At 37.4% G+C, this 12590-nt stretch overlaps 1 protein-coding gene across 1 annotated transcript in view; it reads right to left on the reverse strand.

Moving 5' to 3' along the window:
* Positions 1-2183: 2183 nt before the first annotated feature.
* Positions 2184-12590, reverse strand: part of LOC114253438 (uncharacterized) — a 40142-nt gene continuing 29735 nt past the window's right edge. The window contains exons 3-5 of the mRNA XM_089731492.1: positions 7407-7507; positions 5085-5265; positions 2184-4971 (exon numbers count right to left, since the gene is read on the reverse strand). Coding sequence (XP_089587618.1) covers positions 4660-4971; positions 5085-5265; positions 7407-7507 — 594 coding nt within the window. The 3' untranslated portion in view covers positions 2184-4659. The remainder of the gene's footprint in view (positions 4972-5084; positions 5266-7406; positions 7508-12590) is intronic.

Consider the following 12590-nt stretch of genomic DNA (forward strand, 5'->3'; position numbering starts at 1 on the left):
GTTTTTTTTTTTTCAAACATTCTTTAGCAATTTTTGTATTTTATGTCAAAATAAGCTCAGTACTAAAATGGTTAACAATGTGAATACCATTTTAAAACATGAAGTGGAAGTCTCAACGTCATTACGGCTGTTCGTCCAACAAACCCGGAGACATGTTCTTATATTCTTCAAAATAATCCAATAAATAGAAATATTATTTCAAACTTGGGCGTCGATGTCTTCATAACTGAGGATCGTGTCATCCATTATTTTCCTGAGCGCTATGGCTATAACATATATTTCATCAAATGAAAGAGTTCATAAGTGCGGTAGGCAGCGACTTGGCTGTGTCTTTGCCATTGCTTTCATGAGCGATGGCAACAACTATCAGGGTGCTTAGTGCGAGTTTTTAACGCTCTCAATAGCGTAAAAGTTTACTCAATTTTGTATGGAGCTGGAACGTTTGCCTACATTGGCTGTTTTAACTGCATACAAATTTGTGTATTTTTTACGCAATCGAGAGCGTCAAGAAACTCGCACTAAGCACCAGTGCTGCCAGGTGAAAAAATGCCGCAATTGTACCACAATACAAAAAAAGTCGTACGCCTAATGCCGGCCACTCACATGCGGGCAAATATTCGTACATTGTACGAATGTTTGCGCGCATGTGAAGAGCCGTCAAACATTCATTCGCAAACTTAGCAGCTGTGCAAACGGGTTCGCAAATTGAGTATGCGAACCCGTTTGCGCTTCCTCCTACACTTGTTTACGAATGTCTCACAAATTTCTCCTCCTTTTTAATTCGTCAGTAGAACATTGAAGAGAAAAAGAGTTTTGAATTCTTTCCCAGACATCATTAACAGCCATGCTGTTTTTATGGGATTTCTTTTGATGAAGATACGCTACACAGTAGACGTCACGAACTATGAAAATGGCGACACGTCCGTTACCTTCGCACGAAAACCACGAATGCAGCGAAAACTTTGCAGTCATTTGCAAATGTCGTCCTACACTTGCGGGTTTGCGTATTCGTGCGCATGTGAGTGACCGGGGTAAGGAAAATTCTAATAAAAAACCGAACATACATAGATATTTACACAGGTACATACAACAACAAGATTGAAATAGACCGTGCATGAACAAAATCATTCAATCATTCAATCATTCGTTGTACACGTCGTAGTTGTTCCAACTACAGGAAATATTAAAAGAAAGTTAAACAAATTGAACCCTATTTCTTTCGAGGAAAAGTCTTCTTTCATGTATAGAAATTAGAATAAAAGGTGCTTCCCCGAAACTCTAGGCAATATTGCCAATATTCATTATTTTAATATTCTGTCCAAAGTTTTTCTTGAAGATTTTACGGCTCCGGATACTTGTCTTCAAAGGATTTGTTACAAAATTGCTGCCAGAACGATTTGCATAAAATAATGTTACAATTGATTAAATCTAAAAAAATCGTACGTTTTCAGTATGATTTCGATGCTTCGATCGTACTCGTGTAACACCGGTCACTCACATGCGCACGAATACGCAAACCCGCAAGTGTAGGACGACGTTTGCAAATGATTATGCAAAGTTTTCGCTGCATTCGGCCAAGCTGTGTCGGTTTTTTAACAGACATCAAAGCGCGCGAACCGCAAACCTTCGCGTAGTCTCCCACACATTGGTTTGCCCAGTTGCGCCGACGATTGCGAAGGTAACGGACGTATCGCCATTTTCATAGTTCGTGACTTCTACTGTGTAGCCTATCTTCATCAAAAGAAATCCCATAAAAACAGCATGGCTGTTAATGATGTCTGGGAAAGAATTCAAAACTCTTTTTCTCTTCAATGTTCTATTGACGAATTAAAAAGGAGGAGAAATTCGTGAGACATTCGTAAACAAGTGTAGGAAGAAGCGCAAACGGGTTCGCAAATTGAGTATGCGAACTCATTTGCACAGCTTCTAAGTTTGCGAATGAATGTCTGCCGGCCCTTCACATGCACGCAAACATTCGTACAATGTACGAATATTTGCGCGCATTTGAGTGGCCGGCATAATATTTGCAAAGTCGTACAAATACGATTTAAACCCTACAGATGGCAGCCTTGCTAAGCACACAGTAGGGCCATATGTTCCCCTGAATAAAAGGGCAATTAAAAAAAGGCTATGCTTTATGGCGCGTTTATTGTTTATCCTACGAAGGTAAATAAAAAGCGGTATTCATTATTGTAGGTCATAATTTAATGCAGTTTTTTTAAACATTTGCTTCTGTTTGACTTATTTTAATATGACAATGGAATATTGTTTGATTTCTAGATTACATATCTATTACATGAAATTATGTATTTTAAACAACTTTTATATTTTAATCAGTATTTGTACAGTTTAATACTATATTTAATGTTTATTTTAAAGGTACTAAAGAAATTAAGTGGTGAACTTTCAAGTTCTCTTCCGACGAAAGAAGCAGAGGTATTCTAGTGGACAACTTGATTATTATAATATTATCAGTACAGTCATCAATCGTAGTTAAGAACTTTGCCCAGACATCAACTTACACAATTTCAGCATCAGGTATAATACATTTTGTAACACATCTATAATAATTATGTTATCTTAAATTTTAAGCTAATGACCGTTTTTATTTTGACTAGCAGGATTATTTCGAATTTTTTTAAATTAATTTCTTTGGGATATCGTGATTAAAATCGTACAGATAAATATAATTGTTACAGATGTGACACAGTACAAGTCTATAATATCAACTAGCATGGAACTTTGAATTTATTAAAACAAATAACAATTTTGCTCTATAGTAATTCACAAATTATTTTGTAATGCTATTGTATATATTATAGAATATTATTTGATACTTTGTACATATAGCATTTAGATTTTAGGGCAAGAAGTTAGTATAAGGACTTTTGTTGAAATATTTAAATTACGATATCATTTATTTATTTATTATTATTATAATTTGCTCTATAATTAAGTATCATAAGTAACTCAACAGATAGAAACAAGCGCACAGTATTTAAACAACTTCTTTAGCCCAATCAAAACGTAATTCTTAAAATGCATTAAAATCATTTATTTTTATAATGTTATACTCTTTTTTAATTGTCATAGTAGCAAGTGTCGGCTTGTTTAAATTGCAGTCATTCACCGAATCCGATCACTAATTGTTTTTTTGGAGAACCATTTTGCGGTATAGCTTTTCTTTAGGATATATTCCATTTTTCGACCTAATGGATGTTTTGTCTTTTTATTGTAGATTAAATTAAAAAGACCGATTACCATAATTAAGAATGCGGAACTTAGAAATCAACAGATTGCATAATTTCGCTATAACATCATTTTAAATTTCAAATAAATTAACCTTTTTTTTTATGTTACACGCGCCAATGTCTGTATGCCGTGTACAGTAGTTAGCTCTCCACAAATGTGTGACAAAGGTGTCTCTATTTAGCCGCCGGATCTTGGTGACAGTAAACTATCACGCCACTACGTTAAAACCCGTAATTGCCAGTCAACATGTAAATTATTTTCAGTACAAAATCAACAAGGAGCGAGCTGTAAACATTCCCCTATTCAATTCGATCTATAAGATGTTCGTACAAAAATATGTTGCAGTTTCAAACCGCGCGCAGGAACGTCGACAGCGACTCGTTGCGTGTTCACCTGTGTTTGTCTTTATGTCGTGTCAGTCAAAATAATGGGACTAGGAGACAAAACACGTTCAAATTGCTCTAATCGCGTCAATACAAAGTGAACGATTGACGAAGCTTATAATTAATTATAAAACTTTTAACAGACTCAACTGCTCACATTCTGGACGGTGACGCGGCCGGACACCTTGTAAATATTTTCTACAGACTGTGAGTAGCTGACCTCGATATATAAATAATAAATAGCTAATTTATAATTAATTAATTAAAACATTTTTTTTAACATTTTATTATCTATTTCCTAGTGAGATTTCAATTATTACTCTGCTTTTAAACATCAGTCACTAGTCGATAACGGTAAATAATAATTATTGTCACCATGAGGGGTGTAGAAGTACGGGAGAGCACCGGAGGGGGACCCAGGTATATTTCAACATAAATATGGAATGTAGCAAACACTCATTTGAAAAGACCCTCGGACAGTGGCGTTCGGCCATCAATTATTCTAACATTAAATTAGATACAATATTTACAATAAAATAGTTACTATGCGTCGTAAATTAACATTTCTCGCATTCGCCGCACTGATATGCATTCCTTGACGTGCGATCATAAATAAATATAAAAGTTGTTTAAACACAGGATTCTGAGCTGCCAGATAGAAATAACACGTTACAATAGGTCACTTATACATCGACGAACCGTACACTGCGAGACGACGGCTCACCTCCCACAATATCAACGTCGTCGAAGATTACAATCGAAAGATTCATCGAACACAATCACGCTTCGATCGCATCTGTCCAAATCAAATTTACCTAAGAGGACATACTCGAACGCGGACTCTGCGACGTTACGTCATTTTATTTCATTTCAGTCTTAGTTTTCGCGAAACTCAAAGACGGCGCGAGGAACGCGGAGGCGCGGCGCAATCGGCCCGCTCCCGAATAAATAAATATCAAGTCTATAATACTCCGGGAGACGCCCGGTAATGGAATGTAAGCGTGGAGTGGGGCGGGCGGCGGCGTCACGCGTCGGGCGGAGCGGGCGGCGCGGCGCGGCGGGGCACCATGACCACGGGCGGCGCGCGGGGCGGAGCGCGTGGTGGCGTGCGCGGCGCAGGGCGGGGCGGTGTGCCACGGGGCGGTGCGCTCGGCAGCAGGGTCGGCGAGCCGCGTGCGCCCATACGCACCCACCATCGCGTCGCTTTCTGCAGCAGACCGTCTTTCTTGCCACCGCGCCGCGCGCCTACAGCTTCTGCTGCACCCGCCCACTCGGGCACGTCGCTCACGCATTTATTCGGTGGAGGCTGGAAGCTGCTCCTTGTCAGCTCGGCTTGCTGGAATACGCATCAGGGTATGCTTTCGATTATTTGTCTTTGAGAAAGCAGGCAAATTCTAGTTGTGTATTGATTACGTAGAAGGGGTCTAACGCCAGAACGTATTCTTTTACCTGATAAGCGACTCGGAGCTGTAGATGCGCATCCTGGCCGTACTCGCCATCGGGCAGCTGTATGCTAGGCGGTAGACCGAGCCTCTCGGCAGCGGCTGCGGATCTCGCGCGCGTCTCTTGCTCCACCATCTCTTGTAACCGCCCCACCATGGCTTGCAATTTTTGCTGTTTTTCCCATTCCCTAAAAAGCATGGTTTTTGGTTAGAGCAGGTAGTTTATTTACGTGTAAGATGATATTGTATTCGGCTAGGTGGTGGTGATCTAAAATAGCACCATCCCTTTTTCTTCTCATAGGTAAGAATGGGCAGCACAGAAGAAACAGGTCTGCATTACCGAACAAAGATCTGTTGGCACTGTTGCTATAAAGTGACGGGGCAGTGTTTATTTTAAAATATATTTCAGTTTTTGTCAAATATCGACCCTTGCAATTGACTAGTGCATCTTGGCGCACGGCACACGGCTATTTGATACTTTAGTTTAGTAAACCAGCTGGTATTCAGATAAGTTTTTACTGGAGCTCATACATTATCATCACTTGAAGGCTACCCACCTTAACGCATGAGGTTGAAGTATTGAGTGTGACTTACGAGCATTAAAAAGGTATCTATATCTAGGTCTATATCTACATCTAGGTATCATCTCTAGTATCTATATCTAGGTATCATTCCATACTTGAATGGTAGGGATTACATTCTGCTTGTCTTGCAATTGTGTAGTCGGAAATTTCGACATCGTCGAGGGCAAACGCGTCACTAAGGTAGCTTTTGGACTAGTGGCTATAGAATTTTATATGCCCTACTTTCTAAAAGTATTGAAAATATTTGGTATTGATTATTTATTGTCAAATGAGCGTTCCCGTTGGATATCCTCAGCAGTTAGGAGTTTAGCTTATCTAATCTTCTAGGTACTTTTTAAGCGCATATGACTTAGCATTGGCCGACACTTCCACCCTTACAATTTTTGTGGTATTCCGTCGTTTTCTACTCCTCATCAACAATTATGGCTCACAAGATTTTGCAATATCGCTCAGAGTTGTCTAAGAACATCTTTGGCTGGGTAACCAATGCGCTATTTGTCATTCTTGCCCTTCAGAGCCTCTAAACAACGTTCCATATTCAACGGCTTCAACCTAGAATTATCTCGCGCGTTACGGGTGTTCGAAACACACACGAGACAAACAAATACAGCTCAGACCAGAATGTCAAATATTCCACAAAGTTATTGATTCCGACCGGCAATTCGTCCCAGACCCTGGTGATACCATCGCTAGGGCAACTAACTACTAGTACTATGTGGCGATTCGCAGAGGAAAGTCATGTCTTATACGTCGAGAAACACAGGAGCAGGGTAGTTAGTTAATTCAGAGTAGGTGGGTACGTTGTAAAAATTATCTATTGTAATACATTGTACATTATGAGCTTATTGGTTCCAAGTAGCACTTCCACAGACGAATTTCACCTTGGAAGCGGGTGGTTCTATGGTAAAAGGAGATGGCGACGTTATCTCTAACAATTCCTCAGTTTTTAAGTATTACATTTTTACGTAAAGGACACAGCCCTTTCTTATTTTAAATTTTTGCTCAATATAAAATGGAAAAGTATTGATTTATATAATTAGTATAAAATAAAATAATAATTTACCCACTTCAAGAAAAAAAGGAGTTGTGTAGTTTTTTTCATCTCTAATTTTTTATTTTTTTATTTTGTATTGCTTAGATGGGTGGACAAGCTCACAGCCCACCTGGTGTTAAGTGGTTACTGGAGCACATAGACAACTACAACGTAAATGCGCCACCCACCTTTAGATATAAGTTCTAAGATCTCAGTATAGTTACAACGGCTGCCCTACCCTTCAGATCGAAACGCATTACTGCTTCACGGCAGAAATAGGCAAGGCGGTGGTACCTACCCGCGCGGACTCACAAGAGGTCCTACCACCAGTAAGTCCATTTTTGTCGATTTCCCATTGATCTATTCAGGTTTTGTCAAGTTTTCTTGATAAAATATTGTTTGGAATTTTACAGATTTGATCGTTACAACTGACATGACGCCCCTATACGTAACGTATGTAAACGTGCCTACAAATTCTTGATTTTCTCTTTTCATCAGTACGTTACTCTTATGGGTAAGTTTTTAAAAATTTGTTAGAAATTTCTTGTATTATTGCGATTCCAAAAGCAGATGCGGTACTATTATCGAGCCCAGATAGATGGATTTATAATAAGACGATTGAATAATATATTTACCTACTTGTGAAAAAAAAGTTTCGATGTTTTGCAATTTACACAAATGTAAGTGAATATTAAATAATAAGTATACTTACAGTGTGGAATGATGGTGTCTGTGATCGTGCCGCAGGCGCGGCCCCCCCGGCGCGCCCAGCCGCTCCATGCCCGCGCACCCCGGCGCTTGTACCGAGAGCATCTGCAAATCACAACACACTGCTCTCACTTATGTGGTCATCTTCTACGTCAATCGGATTTAGATTTTACTGGTGGTAGGACCTCTTGTGAGTCCGCGCGGTACCATTTCTGCCGTGAAGTAGTAATGCGTTTCGGTTTAAAGGGCGAGGCAGCCGTTGTAACTATACTTGAGACCTTAGAATTTATATCTCAAGGTGTGTGGCGCATTTACGTTGTGGATGTCTATGGGCTCCAGTAACCACTTAACACAAGGCGGGCTGTGAGCTCGTCCACCCAACTAAGCAATAAAAAAAAAAAAAACTTTTTTACTTGGGACAGCCGTTACAATGAGAACTTCGACCTGATTTCTCAAAGTGGATGGATAGCATTAATGCTGTTATGTCTACGATCTTGATCTACAAGAAAATTATACAGAAATGTAATGTATTATTACATGAGATGATTTTGCATTGATTCACATTTGGAATCACCCAAAATACAATATATATTTTTTTGTGATTCTTTGTTTTTTTTCTACAAGCATGACTGCTCTTTGACATTTTAATTTTTCATTGACTAAGTACTTATTTTGTGTTAATACCAAAAATCAGATTACACCATGCTATTTTTATGTATTACATAATTGTCTTTACTGCAGCATTTCAAAAATATTCCATTTTGTTATTTGTTAGCAATAATATGATATTCAAGTATGAAAATAAACTACTCTTACTTATTTCCAAGAAGTGTGACTTGAACTTTCTTATCATGTTTTGTAATTTAATATTCTTTGAGTAATAACATCCGTCTGTTTAGTCAATATTAGTTTGTTTTGAAAGCTATTGATTGGTATGCGAGATTCTATTTTATGTCTAGAATTTATGAGGCTTAACAATGTTTTGCTTTGAAATTGATCATGTTGAGTTGTAGACTAAACAATTTGCCATCATCCAATGACATTTCAATGCAATAATTATTGATAGCATATACAATTCCATTGGTTTAAAATATTTCAGATACCTTTAAAATACATGGGTATGTAAAATGGGTCAAATGTTCAAATTTTGTTGTCTCTGGCTCTCATTATCATAAGAATGAAACAAATAAAAAAGTGTTGATATCACTCATATTGGATTTTGTAACATTTTCTAAAAAAAAAAAAAAAAACATATCTTATTTAGTCAATTTGTGATCTGTTCTGTAATAAACAGTTTAACTTAACATATTTTTTTTATTACAGTTATTTGTATTTTCATTACAGATAATATAATAGATAATGCAACTAGGCAAGCCTAATGGGATTTTTGTGCCTATTCATTCAAATGTTTAGTGACTAAGACAGGATATTTACTCTTAAATATATTGGGGCTCTAAACCATAGTTATATTATTCTCATTTTTATAATATCTTAAATTTTTGGAATATTTTTTAAATCATAATATTAAATAAATTCCCTTGAATATATTAATTGTGCAATATTCATAAATCAGTTGATGTTTTTAAATTTATTTGTCAGATACATTTTAGGGGAAAATAAGAACCCAGACCTTAGTTTACTCAGTAAGAGTTAAGTAAATTATTATTATTACATGTTTATTTTCTGGGAATAAAATAATTTCATATTTACAATTAAAATTTTTAAAACAGTCTTATAGATAGCAAAGAAAATGTAAGCATGTGAATAATGTATGTAGGTGAAAACAACAACAATGTAATGTCACTTCGTTCACTCAAGCTCATTCAGTCAAATAGATAATAAAAAGTAATTTGTTTTCTACAATAAAAAAAACCACAGCTTCCGATGAGCGTGTTGCTCTGCACATTTTATCAAGTTTGTATGTCACAACTGTGATATGGCTAGAGCTGATTACCGAACTGTCATGAAAATTTATTTAAATTCACACAAACAATGTCTGGGTGTGACGTCGCTATCGGCGCGCCTCTTATCACTTGGCACGCTCCTGCCGTCTCGCGGCCATCCAACTCGCCTCGGGCCTCACTTGTCTCCACTATAAACATTCTTCCACTTTGTCGCAAGCTCATTTACAATTTGTTTTTAAGATTGGTAGATTCCAACCTAACTGCTGATAGTTGTTTGTCTGCATACATTTGTTTGGATTAAACGATGGTCATTTGAAATGTTTACTTACTATTTGAAACAGTGTCGTCCACAATAATTCTGGTAGGTTTTTCACCTACCGATGACAGGCAGTGTTGTATTCCCTTATCCACTTTTAATGACACAATATATAGTCACTAATAAACAAATCAAATACGATTGACAAACATTTCGAGATTGCACCGCACCGTCACTCAATTTTAGAATTTCTTTTTAGCAGTAAATTTTAAATAAAACAATCACAGGGTACCAGAGATAAGCGCGTTTACAATAATTTACTATAATTCACTAATAAATAAAATTTGTTATAATGTTATTTACACTATAAAAATAAAATTATTTATTTAATAAAATAACATCTTAATTTCACTATCGCGTATTTCATTACAGAGTTTTGCAGTTCTTTTTTTCATATTGGCAGGGAGACATCTGCCATCGAGCGAGTCTTGTTGTTCAATGACGCGGACGGACGCGGCGCGGCGTTCGCAGTCGCGTAGTGGGGACTGGGGAGTGCGGGAGGGGTTGGCGGTGCACCGGCTGCCCCGATGTCGTCGCACACAACAACAATTTTGATATGGTTGTATTACTGCTACACACACATTTATACGTTCTGTCTAGTTAACTTTGTGTGCGTACTCATTCCGGTAGGTGCAATAATACGATGAAAATTTGACTACTAGTGTGAGTAAAATGTGTTTGTGTGACAACGGACTGTGTATGTAATAGAATGTATAATATCACACATGGAAGTCGAGCTCGATGGCAGCTACTGTTGGTGTTATACATGCGTAGCTATAACAGCAGAATGGTAATAGTGAACGATGACGCGTCGTCGGCTTGCGAGACGAGACGGACAGGGTTGGCATCGTTCAATGATGGAGTTGTAGTCACGTAGAGTATACCTACGTAACCAGTATCCACATTGATAATGTATCATAAGTACATATGAGACTTTGTCAAAATAAATTTTAACTCTTTCAAAACAGTTTACTTTCTTTTTATCTTTGCGTGTCGTATGCTTAGACTAAAAATAATTAGACACCACTGGTTCTGTTTCTTTCTTTTTTTTAATTAGGCAATGAACTGTTTTACTTACTTAATATCGATTAACAAACGACGAACTTATTTATGATTGAAACGTTTCTAAATATGGAAGTCATCATTTTTTTTAAAATAGAAGATCAATTTAATTATTTTTAGTGTAATGTTTAATGTCAGTCAGTCAACTGAAAGCATATTACTCAATGAGCATGGATTTCACGTTGTCCCATGTTGCCCAACAGACTATCATCGTTTAAGATGTTAAAGATGGGAGAGCTTTTTCGATAGTACGGCATTGATTCAGCTTGATGATCTTTTATTTAGCAGGCATCAAAGATATTCTGAATGCATCCTTTCTTTTTACAGGGCTCTTTTAAGTTAAGTGCGGATCAAGTCAATTATGTAACATTCATGAAAAAGTCAAGAAGCATTTGTATTCAGATTTATGTTGGAAACGGCTGACGTAGATTTCTAATTATTGTGACCTGTCTTGGGTATTATTAATGATATTTTATATTATTTTGTAACTACTTTTTTGCCTGCAGCTTCACCTGCGTGGACAGCCGACTAGACGTTAACTGATGCTGGGGTTCATAAAACATTCACTTTTTTTTTCTACCTATGCTGATAGCCTTCAGAGGCTATTTCAGCGTAATCTCAACTAGTAGGTGAGCTCACGGGGCTCAAACCTGACGACGTTGCTAACACGAACCCTAGCAAGAGTCGTTCTTCGCAGAATTTACCACCGGTTCGGAAATGTGATCCACTGAGAAGGTCCGGCGAGAAACTCAGTGGGCTGTGTCTGTGGGTTAACTTACTTCGTCGCAAGCGACGGGTTCGACGAGAACGATGACCGGTGCTTGAGGTACCTAAAAGCACCGTTAGTGGATCGGGAGGAGAAACATTCACAATGTCCTTGAGCCACCCAATAAACTCAGTTAAAACCAGAGATCGTAGTCTCAATTGAATTGTATCAAGTAACGATAACAACAGTACAACTATTTTTATATGTATAAGTAGTTTTTATGTATAATAAGTATTTTTGTGGATTTCCATCTATTTCAAGTATTTTGTACTCAAATTTTAACTGAAGTCGTTGTGGTCCAAATGGTAAGATTTTTTTGTATTCGTAGCGATACGACTAGGCCGATGTTGAAATCTCGCCGGCAGATACCAATTTTGTCTAATGAAATACGTACCTACTTAACTCGTACGTACTTACATGTTCACGAACGACTTTCACAATTAAGGAATAATGTCGTGTAATAAAAATAAAACTCGCAAAAAATATAATTGTGTAATTACTATACAAGACACATAGACTCAAGTCGTAAGGCGAGAGGTGGCATTTACATACATTGTCAAAACTATGGACACCGTTATCCATTTAATTAGAAACGAATTTTAGGTTAATCTTATGCTTAATGTATACTTAATCTACCATCGCATACATAATAGGACTGATAGTTTATGAAGCAGAGAGTGACACAAGCAACCGTTTTTAACTCATTTCACCCTTTTTTACAAATTTAACGCCACTCAAACCGCGGGGCATCTCTAGTAATATAAAAATAATTAACACAATCACAGATGCCGCGAACGAGTCGTTAGGTTTTATACTCAGGAATGCTACGGAATTAAGAAATAATTCTATTACATATAGCTATATAATAGCTATGTCAGAAGTAAGTTAGACTGGGGCTGCGACGTTTGTAAGTAGAGTTACATATAAATCTATGTTAACAGCATTAAGAGTATTAAAAAGAAAGTTTGGCCGCATGCCATGACGTTTTAGACCACTTACCTAGTAGTATAGTGGCAGGGTTGAAAATTATATAATGTAAACATTGAGTAACGGACCTGACTGACATCTTAAGTTTGTTATCCACATCGAGTTATCACCGACTCTGTTGACTTTCAATGCATCCTAAATAAATGATCTTTG

Source organism: Bombyx mandarina, chromosome 11 (assembly GCF_030267445.1).
Source record: "Bombyx mandarina strain Sakado chromosome 11, ASM3026744v2".
Taxonomy (NCBI): Eukaryota; Metazoa; Arthropoda; class Insecta; order Lepidoptera; family Bombycidae; genus Bombyx; species Bombyx mandarina.